The 19,031-nt window shown below is 37.4% G+C and overlaps 1 protein-coding gene across 1 annotated transcript; it reads right to left on the reverse strand.

Annotated features, from left to right (window-relative positions):
* Positions 1-634: 634 nt before the first annotated feature.
* Positions 635-18,032, reverse strand: LOC127430821 (3-hydroxy-3-methylglutaryl-coenzyme A reductase-like). The gene is made up of 20 exons (XM_051680920.1): positions 17,959-18,032; positions 16,327-16,514; positions 14,771-14,882; positions 13,065-13,152; positions 12,904-12,988; positions 12,579-12,684; positions 12,102-12,208; positions 11,891-12,010; positions 9,687-9,811; positions 9,364-9,608; positions 9,081-9,238; positions 8,690-8,884; positions 8,417-8,575; positions 7,373-7,530; positions 7,117-7,222; positions 6,790-6,960; positions 6,485-6,625; positions 6,212-6,370; positions 5,966-6,120; positions 635-1,795 (listed from the first exon to the last, which is right to left on the reverse strand). The coding sequence occupies exons 2-20, from the start codon at positions 16,492-16,494 to the stop codon at positions 1,744-1,746; spliced, it is 2,610 nt and encodes an 869-aa protein (XP_051536880.1). The 5' UTR covers positions 16,495-16,514; positions 17,959-18,032; the 3' UTR covers positions 635-1,743.
* Between the last annotated feature and the right edge of the window lie 999 nt (positions 18,033-19,031).

Consider the following 19,031-nt stretch of genomic DNA (forward strand, 5'->3'; position numbering starts at 1 on the left):
TTTGTCAGTGGATCGTCAACACTTTCTATTTTCAAGTTTATAAAAATTTCAGTAAATATTGCATAAAATAAGTGTTTTTTGCGGTTGTTAAATTGTATTGTTTGTCGGCATTTGTATCAGCCATCCTGCTCTCTAGATATCGGTATTGGCTATTGAAGAACCCATATCGGTCAAGCACTAGTATATACAGTTTTTTTATCTATCGTAATTGACAATATTTATATACAGCACATATATACACATCCATGTATATATTTTTTTTCCAATATTTTGTTTAGTATTTATATTGTAATGCAAGTACAGTACCAGGTGTACTTTGGGCTTGTTTTTGGTTATCGGTTCTTCCAACACCTTAGTTGTAGTTTGGCCAAATCCAGTATCGGTAGACCTCTAAACCCAGATGATCGAATCGGACACATTAACCATGATTTCTAACGTCTCATTATTTGATTGGACCAAAAGTTGACGTTTCTAGGCAAAATCAGGTGAACAACGTGGCATACTGTTTTTTTTTTTTTTCTTTATTTTATTTTTTTAATGGCAACAGCTTATATATAAAACCGTCAATTAAATAGTTTATTTTTTTATTGTGTATTTTGTAGAAAAGTGCATTTTAAAACACGTCATTTCTATTGCTCACAAAATAGACACTTTGTAATTATTATTATTATTTTTTTTAGGTTTGGAGCATTTATTAATGCATTCATTCATTCTCTAACAAACATACTGTGGACATTTTAAAAATGTGCTCAGCTGAACATTAATTTATGGGCCTGTTTAGCAGTAAGCACAAATGAGAAACATTAAAAGACATTTTGTCATAGATATGGCTTTATCAGCACTTTCAGTCAAAAAGTGACAAAGATTTGCTTTTATTGAGAAAAGCCAAAGCACTTTACCATCATGAACTCATTAAGCGTTGTGAGGGTACAGTGTGGCAAAACAAAGACACAAACATCATCAGACATCATTCATTAATAACATAAGCACACAAAATACACTGTTCAGACATTCACACACATCCATAAATTTAAATAACATTTTGTAAATTAAAGCAGCATCTTGTTAACAAGATTTATTTTCTTTAAACATGTCAGCTTGTCACAGTGAATTTGGCATGAGTGATTGTATTAAATACATTCATTCCTAATCTGTGATGTTCTTGTAAGTCCAAACTGCAAATTCAAACTCTGATCTGATTCATTAGTCTAAAACTATTTGCCAAAGTGCAAAAATACTTTAAGATCCCAAACTCTCTCTTTATTCTTTGTCTGGTTGTACAAAATATGTTCAGATCTGATTTTTGTGTTGGTTCTTTATATCAAATTTGCTCAAACTGTACCAAGTTATGCTCGTTGCGATACACGTTTTCAAACCGTGAACAAGTAACAGTTTGTGTATACTTCACCATGGCCTTTAGTGCAAAACTACAGCTATATGTAGTTCCAGTAAAATGAGCAATGAGTGCTCTTTCACAAATGCCGCAGCCAATCACTGCATTTGATTTACTTGCGTAAGTGGGCACAAAGCAAATGTAAAGCATTAATATTTCCCTCAATTCATTAGTGTCCTCACAGAGAAAACTGTTAGTTTATTTGCCATCTCTAGATGTTTCCATTATGTCTAAAGGCAGTTTGTCTTCAGACGCCCAGAGAATAAACATGAGCTGTGGTTGCTCGAGACTCCAGTTCCCAGAGTGCAGTGGGGTCCTCTCTCTTGCTCTCTCTCTGGGAGTTGTAGTTATCATGAAGTTTCCTTCGGCTGTAATTCAGTCTCTGTGATATTGACTTTTGACCTGTTAAGGGAGAACAGAAGACCTGTCAGATTGCATTTGGCAATTATTTCCTAAAAAAAAAAAAAAAAACTGGTTCTTAGCGGCAATAAAATGAAATCAAAACAAACTAAAATTGAGTGTAGAATATATAAATGTTTTAAAACACATCTTTCGTTTGTAATTATAGAGAGATGATGCTCAGAATGAAATACTAGCTTTCTACTTACCGACTGCTTAATTGCTATACTTTAGTATGTGAAACGGAACAATTTTGCTTTGAAAAACATTTCAAAAACAGTAGTATGCTATAATGTCCCACAGTGTTAAACGAGATTACTGTAACACCATATCCTAAACGTGAGGAATTCACAACAAGAGTCAACAAAATCAGATAATACTTCAGTATATTTATTATATGCTATTATTTCAGGAGCAGTTTTCTCATGTTGTTAAATCTTACATTTAAAATAACTGCAAGTAGTTTAACCAAATATTCAATAAATGTATAAAGTTTGGTCCGTAAGAATTTGATACATTGTCCTTTTGCATATTATTGACAACTAAAATATGCTATTTTTGTCGACTGAAATAATACGCTATTTCAGTCAGAGTAAAATGGACTAAACAAATATGATGAAGTCAGTCACATTATAATGCATGTTGTTTTGTTTTTTTATCTCCTTTTCTCCCCAATTTGGAATGCCCAATTCCCACTACTTAGTAGGTCCTCGTGATGGTGCTGTTGCTCACCTCAATCCGGGTGGCGGTGGACGAGTCTCAGTTGCCTCCGCTTCTGAGACCGTCAATCTGCGCATCTTATCACGTGACTCGTTGTGCATGACGCCGCGGAGACTCACAGCATGTGGAGGCTCATGCTACTCTCCGCGATCCACGCACAACTTACCACACGCCCCACTGAGAGCGAGAACCTTAATCACGACCACAAGGAGGTTACCCCATGTGACTCTACCCTCCCTAGCAACCGGGCCAATTTGGTTGCTTAGAAGACCTGGCTGGAGTCACTCAGCACGCCCTGGATTCAAACTCGCGACTCCAGGGGTGGTAGTCAGCGTCAATACTCACAAAAATATATAATGCACGTTTTATCCCACAAATGGCATCTAGTTATCTCGGGCACACTTTACAATAAGGTTCCACTTGTAGAAAATTAGTAAATGCATTAAGAATCATAACCTAACAATGGACAATATATTTTTTACACTATTTACAGCCCTCTACATAGAGTAAATCCTCGCATATGTGACCAAAATATGTATTTTATTAGCCACTGATAGTTGATCAAAAAGATAATCAGAAACATTATTTCTAATCATACATTGCACGGATGAGGGAAAAACCACCGTGCAACTTCTCTCTCATTAATGTGTTTTGCGCTCATTCAACCGTAAACACTTCTCTTAAAGAGACAGTACAAATTTAGCACTTGTTATATCAATGTAAATCGCACAAGTGCATGTAAATGTAGTAATGTAGTAAGTGAAATAAATGTGCAAATACATCAATATTTAAAAGGCACAATCATACATTGTGAAATATTTTAACTTCAGAAAACACTGTAGATATTGAAGATTTTAACAAATACAAATCTATGCAGTTTTTTTTTTTTTTTGCATAGTAGTTTTGATATAGTAGCACTTAAATTATAATTTTTATATTAATTATATTTTCATTAGGTTCCAACCTTGTGAATATTTTGTAAAAAAAATGGAAAATTATGTAAATATTGTAAAAAAATAAAAAAAGGGCAATTTCAAACAGTGACAGCAGCTTGTATTATTATTAAAAATGCAATTTCATGACATATAAATTGACAGAATGTGAATCTGTACATTTGTACACAAGCTAAAATGTGATTAAAATGATCAAAAGCATAATGTACAATCTCGCATCCTATATTGCGTGAAATCATATACAGTTGTGCTCAAACGTTTGCATACCCTGGCAGAAATTGTGAAATTTTGGCATTGATTTTGAAAATATGACTGATAATGTAAAAAAACTGTCTTTTATTTAAGGATAGTGATCATATGAAGCCATTTATTATCACATAGTTGTTTGGCTCCTTTTTAAATCATAATGATAACAGAAATCACCCAAATGGCCCTGATCAAAAGTTTACACACCCTTGAATGTTTGGCCTTGTTACAGACACACAAGGTGACACACACAGGTTTAAATGGCAATTAAAGGTTAATTTCCCACACCTGTGGCTTTTTAAATTGCAATTAGTGTGTGTGTATAAATAGTCAATGAGTTTGTTAGCTCTCACGTGGATGCACTGAGCAGGCTAGATACTGAGCCATGGGAAGCAGAAAAGAACTGTCAAAAGACCTGCGTAACAAGGTAATGGAACTTTATAAAGATGGAAAAGGATATAAAAAGATGTCCAAAGCCTTGAAAATGCCAGTCAGTACTGTTCAATCACTTATTAAGAAGGGGAAAATTCAGGGATCTCTTGATACCAAGCCAAGGTCAGGTAGACCAAGAAAGATTTCAGCCACAACTGCCAGAAGAATTGTTCGGGATACAAAGAAAAACCCACAGGTAACCTCAGGAGAGAATACAGACTGCTCTGGAAAAAGACGGTGTGGTTGTTTCAAGGAGCACAATACGACGATACTTGAACAAAAATGAGCTGCATGGTCGAGTTGCCAGAAAGAAGCCTTTACTGCACCAATGCCACAAAAAAGCCCGGTTACAATATGCCCAACAACACCTTGACACGCCTCACAGCTTCTGGCACACTGTAATTTGGAGTGACGAGACCAAAATAGAGCTTTATGATCACAACCATAAGCGCTATATTTGGAGAGGGGTCAACAAAGCCTATAGTGAAAAGAATACCATCCCCACTGTGAAGCATGGTGGTGGCTCAGTGATGTTTTGGGGGTGTGCGAGCTCTAAAGGCACGGGGAATCTTGTGAAAATTGATGGCAAGATGAATGCAGCATGTTATCAGAAAATACTGGCAGACAATTTGCATTCTTCTGCACGAAAGCTGCGCATGGGACACTCTTGGACTTTCCAGCACGACAGTGACCCTAAGCACAAGGCCAAGTTGACCCTCCAGTGGTTACAGCAGAAAAAGGTGAAGGTTCTGGAGTGGCCATCACAGTCTCCTGACCTTAATATCATCAAGCCACTCTGGGGAGATCTCAAACATGCGGTTCATGCAAGACGACCAAAGACTTTGCATGACCTGGAGGCATTTTGCCAAGACGAATGGGCAGCTATACCACCTGCAAGAATTTGGGGCCTCATAGACAACTATTACAAAAGACTGCACGCTGTCATTGATGCTAAAGGGGGCAATACACAGTATTAAGAACTAAAGGTATGCAGACTTTTGAACAGGGGTCATTTCATTTTTTCCTTTGTTGCCATGTTTTGTTTTATGATTGTGCCATTCTGTTATAACCTACAGTTGAATATGAATCCCATAAGAAATAAAAGAAATGTGTTTTGCCTGCTCACTCATGTTTTCTTTAAAAATGGTACATATATTACCAATTCTCCAAGGATATGCAAACTTTTGAGCACAACTGTATATGAAAACTAATATATATATTATATATGATGCCCCCTTCTCGGTTTTGTTAATATCTGCATTATGCTTGCATGTCATCAAAAGTCTGGCGAGTAAAAACAAAAATGAACTAGCCAATAGCAATTAATTCTCCAACGTGTCCGCAGAAGGATGATTTATTAGTTGGTTAATGTAAGCTGACAAAAAACACAATTGTTCCATTTTAGTTCATGGTGCATTAACAAATGTTACAACTTTTAACCCTAAAAAGGTTTTTGTAGGAAAGGGGTTGGGGAGAGGAGCAATGACCGAGTCTGTCATTTGTGTGAAAAATATTGAAAAGGGGGTCTGGCATCAACTCACGATCTTTATATAAAAGTAAAAAGCCAGCATTTTTTGAGAAGTCAGCTGAACTTGAGGTAAAAGCTCTTATCTTTACAATGTTGTTTTCAGGATTTCTACAAGCTATAAAATTGAAAATAAAAGCAATATTTTAGAGAAATCAAACAAACATGGAAATGTATTAGTGGGTCCTAACATGTTGGAAAATATCCAAACAGATCCAAAGTCTTCTCCTATGATTATGTACAATGTCTATTATTCTGCAAACCTTATGAAATATTGACTAAATACGTTTAATTTACCTGTTGTGTGTCATGTGACTCTTGACGAGGTGTCCTGCAGTGAGAGCGGCCATCAGCGAGAGTTCTCCTGCCAACACTGTAGCACACACGACCCGTGCCAGTGTCCGAGAGTTCTCGCCGGGACACTGTTCTCTCGCACCGTGTACATCCAACATCTGATGAACAGAGATGAAATCATCATTTCGGCTTTTACAAAGAGGACTCATTTATGACCACAGTATGCTGTATCAGGTGTGTGTGTGTTACCTGTAAACAGGCGTGCTGTGCGGGCAGACTGGTTCCTCCGCCCACTGTGCCCAGCTCTATTGATGGCATAGTGCAGGAGATGTACAGATCCTCTCCGTTTGTGCCAACGCACTCCATCAGTGTTATACAGTTACTGCTGCCCACCGTCTGCGCCGGATCCTACAGACAGGAAACAAAACATCACATCTGTTTTAGAGAGGATTTTGAATATCTAGAGTAACTAGAGTCTTGACTTTTGATGTGCTGTTGTTTTAAAGGTTGTAAATGACGCACCTGTCCGCAGGCGATGTAGATGGCCACTACGATGTTTGCCGCGTGAGCGTTGAATCCCCCGACACTCCCGGCCATCGCTGAGCCCACCAGATTCTTACTGATGTTCAACTCCACCAGAGCGCCTGTGCTCGTCTTTAAAACCTACAAACACAAATAGGATGTAAAGCGTTGAGTGGGAATTTCAATCATAGCAATGAATGACATTGTATACACAGGTCACACTGTGTTAACAGTCAAAGTATTTAGACAACAAATCAAGACACGGATCCAAACTGAACCAGCGCATCTCTCTCTCATTCTCTAACCTCTTTGACCACTCGTGCTGGTATAAGAGCTTCACACACTGTGGATTTTCCTCTGCCGTTGATCCAGTTGACCGCAGATGGTTTTTTATCCGTGCAGTAATTTCCGCTGACAGCTAAAACACGCATGTCAGGATACTGTTCCTGAACTCGACACAGAGCCTGTTCCGTACCCTGTTGAAAGATAGAGAGAGATATTATGAAGACCACAAAAATAAACTCTGCAAGCATAAATAGCACAAACAAATGAAACCTGCAATACAAGCTTATTATAAACAGAGAGAAAGTATCAGTAACTCAAGTCTCTCTCTCACACACACACACACACACCTTCGACAGCATGTTCATGCCCATGGCGTCTCCGGTTTGAGACTGAAAGCGGATGTACAGATTCCTCCCTGCGAGACTGACCTGCAGTCTGTCCAGACGAGCAAACCTACAACACAAACACATACCATCAGGAACAGCAGTGTGATTTAGCACCTGATCAGTGCAGGACTAAAGTTAACCTGAGCACTGGAAACTATTCCGAAGTGGTGCTATATAACTGTGCAGTTTACGCTGTGTTTGACCTTTGCCCTCTGACCTGCTGGTGTGATCAAAGGCCTGTTTGATGGTTCTGAACCCCTCTGAACTCTCCAGCCAGCCCTTGACCTCCGCCGCCCTGCACGCTGACGGCAGCTGCACCACCGGACCTCGAGTCATACCGTCTGCCAGAACACGACTGCGCACACCACCTGATAACTACAAGACAGAGAATATCACATTTGCAAAGCTACTGAGGATGCAGTGGATATTTAGATAAGGCAGACAGTTTAGAAAGAAAGAAAACTAAAAAGAAACATAACAACAAAAAGTATTAAAGATCGAAACAAAGAACAAACAAAATAAAAGAACACAAATGAAAAAGAAACTTACAAAATAAATGAGTGAAAGAACAAATCAAAAATTAAAAGAATGAAAGAAAAAACAAAAATGAAAATGACTAATAAAATAAAGAACAAAAAATTAAAGAACAAAATAAATTACGAAAAAAAGGAATGAACGAATCAACAAAAAATACAAAAGAAAGAGCAAAAGATATAAAAAGGGAAGGACAATAAACTAATTATTATTAAATAATAATAAAACAAATAAAACAAAACAAAAAAAGGAAGGAACAAAATGTAAAAAAAAATGTAAAGGAAAAACAAACAAAAAAGAATGAAAGAACAAAAGAAAAAAGAAAAAACAAATCTAAAAATACAATTAAGAACAAACAAAATAAATAACAAAAAGAAACGAACAAACTAAATGAAAGAAAAAATTATGAATAAAAGAAAAAAATTACAATGAAAGAAAAAAAGTTTTTTTCTTCTTTTTATTTAGTTATTTCTACTTTCATTGTCATTGTCAAGAAAGGATTAAAGAACAAAAAAAATAAAAATGAATAATAAAAGAACGAATGAAAGAAGCATAAAACTTATGACAGAAAGAACAAAAGACAGACAGATAGAAAAAGGAAAGGAAAACAAACAAATTAAAGAATAAATGAAGAAAACAAAAGAAAGAATGAACCAGAGAAACACAGAATGAAACAAAAAGAACAAAGAAACAAACACTGGAAAGAATGAACGAACAAATGACTCACTGTGACTGCTCGGCATCCTCGGTTGGTGCTGGCTACTAAACAGCCTTCTGTTGTTGCCATGGGGACGTGATATTCTTTCCCATCCAACAGCAATGGTCCGGCCACGCCCACTGGCACTGGTACGTAGCCAATCACATTCTCACAGTTAGAGCCAATCACCTAAGAACAAATAAACACAACATTAAAACATCCCTCCATTCATCCAAACACTTTAAATCAACTTTACTAGAGTCACACATGAAAGTATGTTCCTGCAGGTCACCAGCTGACCACCTTAGAGTAGTCGTAGTTTCTGTAAGGGAGGTTCTCCAGTGCGGACGGGTCAGGGAGTCTGGTGGAGAGCATTTCTCTACGTATGGCCACGCCTCTCTCTGGACTCCCCATTACCGCCTCCAAACGATATCCCAGAATGCCTCTGCACTCCACCAGAGCTATGACCTCAGCATTACTCAGGTAACCAGCTCCCCTCTGGACAAGAGAAAGAGAGAGAGAGGAATATTCATGTACAGCATCTCCTTTTTTTATTCCTCATAAGAAAGTCGTAGGGGTTTGGAACAACATGAATGTCAGTAAATTATTTCATTTTTGGGTGAACTACCCCTTTAATGGAGCATGTGGTTTAGGTCAGTCGATATGTGGGTGAGACAGTGTTGTGATGAATTACTTTGGGGTCTTTAAGAATGGCGAGACACTCGTCTACAGGGCGGCGCTGGTGAGTCTGGGGTTCATGGCACTCGTTCTCTCTCTTCTCTTCTTGGTGTACATCACTATCTCTTGGGATCAGAGGACAAATCTGCCCCGCTGTCGACCTGGTCTCCTCACCTGTAAAAAATATCTGAACTTCTTTAGAGCTGAATGCACAATGTTAACATTCATACAGTCGCTTGTGACGTCACATCGTTGAATCTTTATGAACAAACTCCAAATGATATGAACAAACAATTCACCTGTCTGCTCTCTGTGAGAGGGGTTTGGAGTGTTTGGATCAGTCTGGACTCCCCTCAGGGCTTTGGGAGGGGCTGACTCCCTCTGACAGCAGTCATCTCTTATCCTATTGGTCAGGGAGGCAAGGGGCGTGGCCATAGGGGCTCTGATAGACAGGGAGGATTCTGTCTCAGCCTGCTCGAAAAACACGTACTTCACAGCCAATAACAGAGTGAGAGAGAGTGTAATGACCTGCTCCAAATCCACACTGAGGAGAGAGAAAATGATTTAAAAAATGAATGAAGAATAAATAAATGAATGAATCTCTGTGTTTCTTAGCTGGTACCTGGACATGGTTCTGTTGGACTCCATGCTGGGTGGAGGCAAAACCACGTCTGAGCTGCTCATGTTGAGAGTCGGAGATTCAGCCACCAGACGACTGTGAGCATGAACCAGCGCCAAACCCAAAGACTGACGCAAACACACAAACCAGCACTGTCAAAACACTTGTTAAATAAAAAATACATCTGTTTTTATACTTTGAGTTCCTAATACTTCACATAATACATTACATTATTACACAGCTCTCTGGAATACTTGACTCTGACTGGTCAAACACTGCATTCTGTGTTGAAATAGTATTTTTTTATATAATGTCTCCTAAACATTGAAATATTTTCTCAAATAATTGTAACTTATTTCAATGTTTTCTTCATTAATTTACTTAGTACATAGCCATGTAATAAGCAGTATAATGTACAGTCAGCATGTCATTATCACTAAATAAAACGAAGGAATTAAAGAGAGGAAGAATGAACAAAAGAAACAAAGAACAAAACAGAACAAATGGAAAACAATGAATGAAAGAACAATCAAATGTAATTTAAGAGAAACAAAAAATTAAAGAACAAACGAATGACAGAAAGAGAAACAGAATGAAACAAAGAACAAATAAATTAAATCAAAGAAACAAAGACAAAGAACGAAACAGGTTAAATGAACGAACGAAACAAAAAATGAAACAGAACAAAATGAACAAATGGAAGGAAACAGAACATAGAACAAGAAAGAACAAACGAATGAAGGATTAGGACAAAAAAACAAATGGAAGAACTAAACAGAACAAACAAGAGAAACAAAAACAGAAGCAGAACATACAGAAAAAGAAAAACAATAAACGAAAGAACAATTAAATGCAATTTAAAAAGAGAAACAAAACATGTATTAAAAGAACAAACGAATGACAGAAAGAGAAACAGAATGAAACAAAGAACAAACAAATTAACAAAAGAATGAAACAATGAACAAATGAAAGATAAACAAAGAGAACCAAACAAACAAAGATCAAAACAGATTAAATGAAGGAACAAGAGAAACAAAAAACGAAACAGAACAAAAAAACAAAAAAATCGAACAAAAGAAAGAACAAATGTAACAAAACAAATTAATGAAAAAAAGAACAAAAGAACAAATTAATGAGAAACAAAAGCTAAACATAAAAAATAAAGAAAACAATGAACAAAAGAACGAACGAGAGAAACAAAAACCGAAACAGAACAAACAAACAAAAGAAACAAACAGAACAAATGAAGGAGAGAAACAAAAAACAGAAAAAAGAAGGGATGAAACAGAACAAAGGAACAAGTGAGAGAAACAAAAAACGAGGCAGAACAAACAGAAAAAGAAAAGCAATGAACGAAAGAACAAACAAATGCAATTTAAAAAGAGAAACAAAAATGAATTAAAGAACAAACGAATGACAGAAAGAGAAACAGAATGAAACAGAACAAACAAATTAACAAAAGAATGAAATGAACAAATGAAAGATAAACAAAGATCAAAACAGATTAAATGACGAACAAGAGAAACAAAAAATGAAACAGAACAAATAATCGAACAAAAGAAAGAACAAATGTAACAAAACAAATGAATGAAAAAAGAACTAATTTATGAGAAACAAAAGACAGAACAAAGAGAAAAAGAAAAACAATGAACGAAAGAACAAATGAATGACAGAAAGAGAAACAGAATGAAACAAAGAAAAAAATAAAGAAAATCAAATAAACAAATGAAGAGAACCAAACAAATGAACAAGAGAAACAAAAAAAACTAAACAGAACAAATAATCAAACAAAAGAAAGAACAAATGAAACAGAACAAATTAATGAACGAAAAAGAACAAATAAATGAAAAACAAAAACTAAACATAAAATGAATAACCAAAGAAAACAATGAGCAAAAGAACAAACAAATCCATTAAAGAGAAACAACATAAAAATGAAAGAACAAATGAATGACAGAAAGAGAAACAGAATGAAATAAAAGTGAAAAATTCAAGATAAAGAAAGAAAGAAATAGAACCAACAAGCCAACAGCGAAACAGGAAAAAAGTAAAAAAAAAAAAAGAAAGAAAATAGTGATTGGACGACTGATTTGAACTGTTTGGCATCCTCGATGTGCAGAATACAGCATTAATTTTGTCTAAATAACTGGCTGACTGTACATTTTCTCTTATTTTACATGGGTAAAACCAATATATCCAGAGCTCACCATGATCATTTTGACTCTCTGTGTGACAGGATTTGGTTTGTTCCCCTCCTCTTCCTCCAGAACACGAGCAAAATGACTGAGCTGCCAGATGGGTCGACCCTCACGACTCTCCCGAGACAACTGGAGGAGAGAGGGCACAAGGTCAGGGGTCAATATCAACTCAAATGTGTGTTTTCACTCGCTATGTGATTAAAGAGAAGTGACCTCTCACCTCTAACACCAGTGACACACAGGCAGGAAAGAAGGTCATGAAGACGAAGTAATTGGCCAGAACTGACATACAGCCGAAACAACACATCACCTCCAGCTGACGTACACCTAAAACACACAGGAAGTGATGCTCAGTTAGGACAGGATGTATTGGTACCATGAGAGCTGTGTAACAGTTTAAAAGACAATTTAAAGAGATCCCAAATCACATTTTACAGGGTTCTCACACCTTATGACCAATGACCTTCCATGAGTTCTTCAGTTAAGAGTTCATTTAAAAAGACCAATTAAATATTTTAGAACTGAGCGTAATGCATATTCACTATAGAAATTTCCATGACGTTTTACGAATTGCATGAATTTCCATGACTATTCCAGACCTCGAAATCACAATTCTAAAATTCCTTGATATTTCCAAGTTTTTCTTGTGTTAAACTAGAATAATAATGAGGAAGAGAGACATATTGATGAATTGTACCAGATATGGTGCCCACTCCAATGACCAGACACTCCACCAGCGCATCCAGGGTGAATGTGGGTCCCAAGATGGCCATTCCCTGAGCGATGTTCTCCCTCACCTCCTCCTGTGGGTCAACACACCGATCAGCACCAGCACAAGTCAAACACATCATTCTAACAATGACCTTTTTAAGACAATACCAAGTAACTGCAGTAGAATTATTATATCAGTTCATGTCGTGCTTAATAACTAAGAACGTAAAATAAAAAACCTTTCATGCATCTGTCAGGTCAAACCCTGGTTTGTATCCCCAGCAGTGAATGTGAGAGGTGAGCTACTGTACCTGTGAGTTGGAGCTGAGAGCGAACTTGGCCAGTGTGCATGCTTTAGACAGGTCAATCAACAACAGGAAGAACGGCAGAGCTTCACTGAAAGAAAAAAAGTGTTTAAAGAGGCAAACTGAAGACAGAGGAGCTACTGCATCAAGTAGAATTTAATTCATACTTCAGTCCTGTGAGCTCTTTGCCCAGGAAGTGAACGACCACAGTACTGAACACAAAACTGGAGAAAATGGTGAACAGTCCAGCGATACCTGGAATAAAAATCAAAACAAAATGTAAAAAGAGATTTTTACTTATTTAATATTTTATGTCAAAAATATGTAAAGAAACAATGTATATATGAACATGAAACCCATTGTACTTCCATAATGTGACATAGTGAAACAGGATATTATATCCATATTAGTGGTCAACCGATATGGGTTTTTTAATGGCCGATGCCGATATCCAGAGAGCAGGGTGGCCGATAGGCCGATACAATGCTGATATATCACACAATTTAATAGAGTAAATAACATAAACATAAAATTGCTAAAAAATTATAAACTCTTATTTAGCACTATATTTACTCAATTTCACACTAAACTTTAATTTTGTAAAAAATAATCTAAAAAATAATATTGTATTTTAAATGGTAGATAGCATTTTCTTTCATCAAATTTTAGTAATTTATTTGCGCATGAAGAAATTGTTAATATATTAGAAAGAAGGAAATATCAGTACACACAGTAGTCCAGTAACCATAGATAGCATGTCCACGTTAGCAATCGCATTTACTCAAAAAATACCAAATCAAACCAATTACACATACAGTGCATAGTGAATAAGACATTTACTTATAGCACACGTGAAGTGCTTTTACTTTGAAGTTGCACTCGCACGCTTGTGCGGATCCATGGCGAGCAGCAATCTCCTGACAGTTTAAACGGCCTGGATCAGCTGCTTAGATTATCACGGACTGACCATCATGATTTGTGAATCAGATGAACATTTGATCCTGATCCTGAAGTTTTTAATTCTGGCTGATGGAATATGCACTTCAGAGGAAGATATTATATGAGCGCTCGACGGGAAGAAAACGCTAGATTTTTATGAAGTTTGTGAATTACATCTGTTTAAACAAGACATCTGCATATTTGCTGACTGTATATAATAGAAGTTTTATTGATATTTGCCTTTTATCATTAGAAAAGTTACAGGGAACTGCTGAAGAGTGACCATTAGAATATGTGCTTTAAAGGTAAATAAATGAGTGTTCCACAGGATGCTGGATCTGTTGAAGTTTTGTGAGGTTGGTTTATTACATCTGTTTAAACGAGATATGTGCATATTTGCAGATGGTATATGATATTAGTTGTATTGATATTTGCCTTTTTATCATTAGACAAGACAGTTAAAAGTTACAGGGAACTGTTGAGGAGAGAGAGGGAGAATGAAACAGGCGAGCACTTTAACATTAGGAGCTCAAACGCGTCTGCCTATTCTAAATTCTCTGATATGCGGACTGTGTCGCACACCGGTCTATTATTGTAGTAACACAATGGCATGTAACAACAAAACCAGCTGTGACTGGTCATTTACATATCTCAGTGGCTTCACATGCAACCAGGCGATTTTCAGTGCCCTCAAGAAAAAAAAAATCGGCCAAACAGGAACATTTATCGGCCAATGCTGATAATTAAAAAAAGTCAGAATATCGGCCTCTGTGATATATCGGTCGACCATTAATCCATATGGAATTTTTTTTTTAGAATAGCGTGCACTGATGAATCGTCCACCATAAGACCAGGAATGTATATTAAGAACGTAAAACGGGTCAACTTTGATTTTGTCAACTTCAACCGTAATGTTTAAGAGCAAGTAACTCACCCAGTATGTACTTCGAGCCGAGCTGTCGAAGGTTTTTGAACTGAACGTAGATGTAAATGATGGCTATACATCTTGTGATAGTTAAAATGATCATGTCACCACTTAGAATTTTCTGTAAATGAGAAATAAAAAGGATATGCATGCTAACATTCATTCTAACATAATAACTTTCATAATATGCTCCTGTAATGATCATATTTCAAAACCATACAGTTTACTGCACACTGGAATGTATAAACTGAACTGGACACCAGTAGGTGATAAAACAGTTCAAACAGGAACTAAGTAGGGCTGGGCGATACGTAAAAAATATTTTAGCAATAATCGCCTTAAATAATATTGTTTCATTTTAATTTATTGAAACATGAAAAATATAAACATGTTTTATGAACATAAATTCAAATTGCACTTTAAACTAAATGAAAAAAGCAATAAAATAACAAAGTGCTCAAATAATCGTATTTAACCACCTCCACTAATCCAAACATTTACAGTCTCCGATCGGCTCCATTTGCCATCACGCAAGTATCCGACAACAGGTGGGAAATTATTAATAGCCTACAGATTAAGAACTAAAGACAACTATACATGTAAAGATAATAATAATCAAAATAAATAACCCTAATAAATTTCCAAAATAATGCTACCAAATGTGTTCTCATCGAATTTGTGTTTATGCTGCCTAAAGAAAGAAAACTCAATTTTAGATTCAAGGTGAATGTGTCTTGCATTAATTTATGATTTAATCACTTTCGTCTTTGTTTCTTTACTACAGAGATATATATTACTGAATCTGCAGAGTTGCGTTTACAATGCATGCCAACCGAGTGGAAATAAAGCGAATTAAACTCACAGCACCTCCCGAGATGATCGGAGATAATTTGCAGCATTCTCATAGACGACATTATTCTTGCAAACAGTTTTCAGACGAATGAAACAAGAGAATAAAGAGTGAAAACTCTTTACATGCGCTTGTTCCACATGACAGGCTTGTGCTGCATGCCTCTGAACAAACAGCGAATCAGACACAAGCACTGACGGCTTTTGTCTGTTCTTAAAAATATAATAAAGTGTGTTTCTTCAAGCGTGTGTCTTTGTGACTAACAGCATTTCTTGTCATGTGTCACTCAGAGACGTCTTACAGGTGGCCCGCCTGTTACGGGTAGATGAGCAAAATTACCCGCGCGTGAAATACATTTTGATGAGGAGCTCATCACGTTTTGCAGGTGGCGGGTGCTAGTTTCACACCCTGGGCTACTGTTTAATATATTTGGCGACTTCCCAGATCCATGGTTTTGCCATTTCCCGATATTGTCGACCATCGTCTGTTCGCAATCAGCATCAGGATCTTTGTAAGACATCGTTGATATCCGATTACATCGTCCTATCGCCCAGCCCTAGAACAAAGCTATAAACTCTGAGTGTAAATACACAGAAAGTGCTTCAGATCATTTCGGAACTGAATGAATTTCCACAGGAATAGAGGAGCAACTCTGCATTATGCAAGTTCAAATGTGTACTCTGATGTAGTGAAACGCTTCTGAAGACATCTGTACCTCCTGCACCTTAGGACACTGATGGTTCCAGCCACACATCTGGTCATTGGTAGCAAAAGCATTCATAGACATCAGACACATCGTCACGGCAACCGTTCCCACGATCACCTCCCAGGGATGGGAGGCCACGATCAGGCCGTGCAGCCTGAAGAGACGAGACAGCATCATCACGGGCTTCAGTGGGTCACCTGCCAACACAACACACAAACAGATCAAACTATCTTTAGTTGCTGAAAACATCAAAGATGTCATTTCAAACTTACTGTTAATATCCAGATGTTGAATAATAAATGTTCAGTTGCAAAACTACATCAATTATTTACAGCAATCTAATAATACCTAATTGTCACTACATAGGAGTAAAAAAATCTTTATTCTTACAGATTTAATATAGATTAAAATAACTAATGTCAGCTCTTAATAAGACAGGTGCGAAGAATTAAAATAGAGGAATTATCTCTGGCATTACAAGAGGTCAGCTGCTTTGATTCATACACAAAGCATATTAATGAGAAATGAGTTCAAATTAAAACAGTATGTTTTTAATAATAAACATGTCTGTTTAAGGTGACACACAGACACACACACACAGACAGACAGACAGACACACAGACAGACACAAACACACACACACACACTCACACACACACATAAACACAGACACACAGACGCGCACACTCTCTCTCTCTCTCACACACACACACACACACACACACACACACACACACACTCACACACACACATAAACACAGACACACAGACGCGCACACTCTCTCTCTCTCTCACACACACACACACACACACACACACACACTCTCTCACACACACACACACACACGCACACTCTCTCTCACACACAAACACTCACACACACATAAACAAACAGACAAACAGACAGACACACACTCTCTCTCTCTCTCACACACACACCCTCTCTCTCTCTCACATACACACACATACACACTCGCACACTCTCTCTCTCACACACAAACACACACAGACAGACAGACACATACACACTCACATAACACAGATGCACACTCTCTCTCACACACACACACACACACACACACACACACACACACAGACAGACACACACACGCACACTCTCTCTCACACACAAACACTCACACACACATAAACAAACAGACAGACAGACAGACACATTCACTCTCTCTCTCTCTCTCTCTCTCTCTCTCACACACACACACACACACACACACACACCCTCTCTCTCTCTCACATACACACACACACACACACTCTCTCTCTCTCTCTCTCTCTCTCACACACACACACACACACACACACACACACACACACACACACACACACACACACACACACACACACACACACGCATCAATTCACATTTACAGCACATTAAAAGAAAACGTATTAACGTCTTGTGTCATGAATAAGATTGTGAAAATAAAGATGAGACGAGAGAGTGCTAAGCTAATTTAGCATGAGCTACAGGAGTCACAGCTGTCATTATTTATCTTCATATTCTGTGTTCATATTTCGCTGAAGTCACAAAAAACCAAACCAAACCAAATAACACTACAACTCTCATTATTCTCCCTGAACTAAGAGATTTAATTGATATTCTCGTTCATTTCCTCTACATACCCTCATCTGTTTTCCTCAGAGTCCGTGTTTCAGGGCGACTGAAGTAATACACGTAATCCACCCTCAACGGGCGCGAGCACGTACCGCCCACTGCCGTGACGTCACTAGTGACGAGACTTCAAGTGTTTCGCGAAAATAATAATGATGCATTAAATAATTCACTGCGGTGTTTTGGATTGACTTTTCAAATTTTATAAAAAGGAATATATACCCAATCTCCCGTATTAGCCAAAATAAATACATACATAAATAAATAAATAAATATATATATATATATATATATATATATATATATATATATATATATATATATATATATATATATATACATCACAGAGTGCTGTATCCAAGCATGTTAACAGAGAGTTGAGTGGAAGGAAAAAATGTGGAAGAAAAAGATGCACAACCAACCAAGAGAACCTCAACCTTATGATTGTCAAGCAAAATCGATTCAAGAATTTGGGTGAACTTCACAAGGAATGGACTGAGGCTGGGGTCAAGGTATCAAGAGCCACCACACACAGACACTACAGTTGTTGTATTCCTCTTGTTAAGCCACTCCTGAACCACAGACAACGTCAGAGGCGTCTTACCTGGGCTAAGGAGAAGAACTGGACTGTTGCCCAGTGGTCCAAAGTCCTCTTTTCAGATGAGAGCGAGTTTTGTATTTCATTTGGAAACCAAGGTCCTAGAGTCTGGAGGAAGGGTGGAGAAGCTCATAACCCAAGTTACTTGAAGTCCAGTGTTAAGTTTCCACAGTCTGTGATGATTTGGGGTGCAATGTCATCTGCTGGTGTTGGTCCATTGTGTTGTTTGAAAACCAAAGTCACTGCACCCGTTTACCAAGAAATTTTGGAGCACTTCATGCTTCCTTCTGCTGACCAGCTTTTTAAAGATGCTGATTTCATTTTCCAGCAGGATTTGGCACCTGCCCACACTGCCAAAAGCACCAAAAGTTGGTTAAATGACCATGGTGTTGGTGTGCTTGACTGGCCAGCAAACTCACCAGACCTGAACCCCATAGAGAATCTATGGGGTATTGTCAAGAAGGAAAATGAGAAACAAGAGACCAA

This window comes from Myxocyprinus asiaticus, chromosome 40 (assembly GCF_019703515.2).
Source record: "Myxocyprinus asiaticus isolate MX2 ecotype Aquarium Trade chromosome 40, UBuf_Myxa_2, whole genome shotgun sequence".
Lineage (NCBI taxonomy): Eukaryota > Metazoa > Chordata > Actinopteri > Cypriniformes > Catostomidae > Myxocyprinus > Myxocyprinus asiaticus.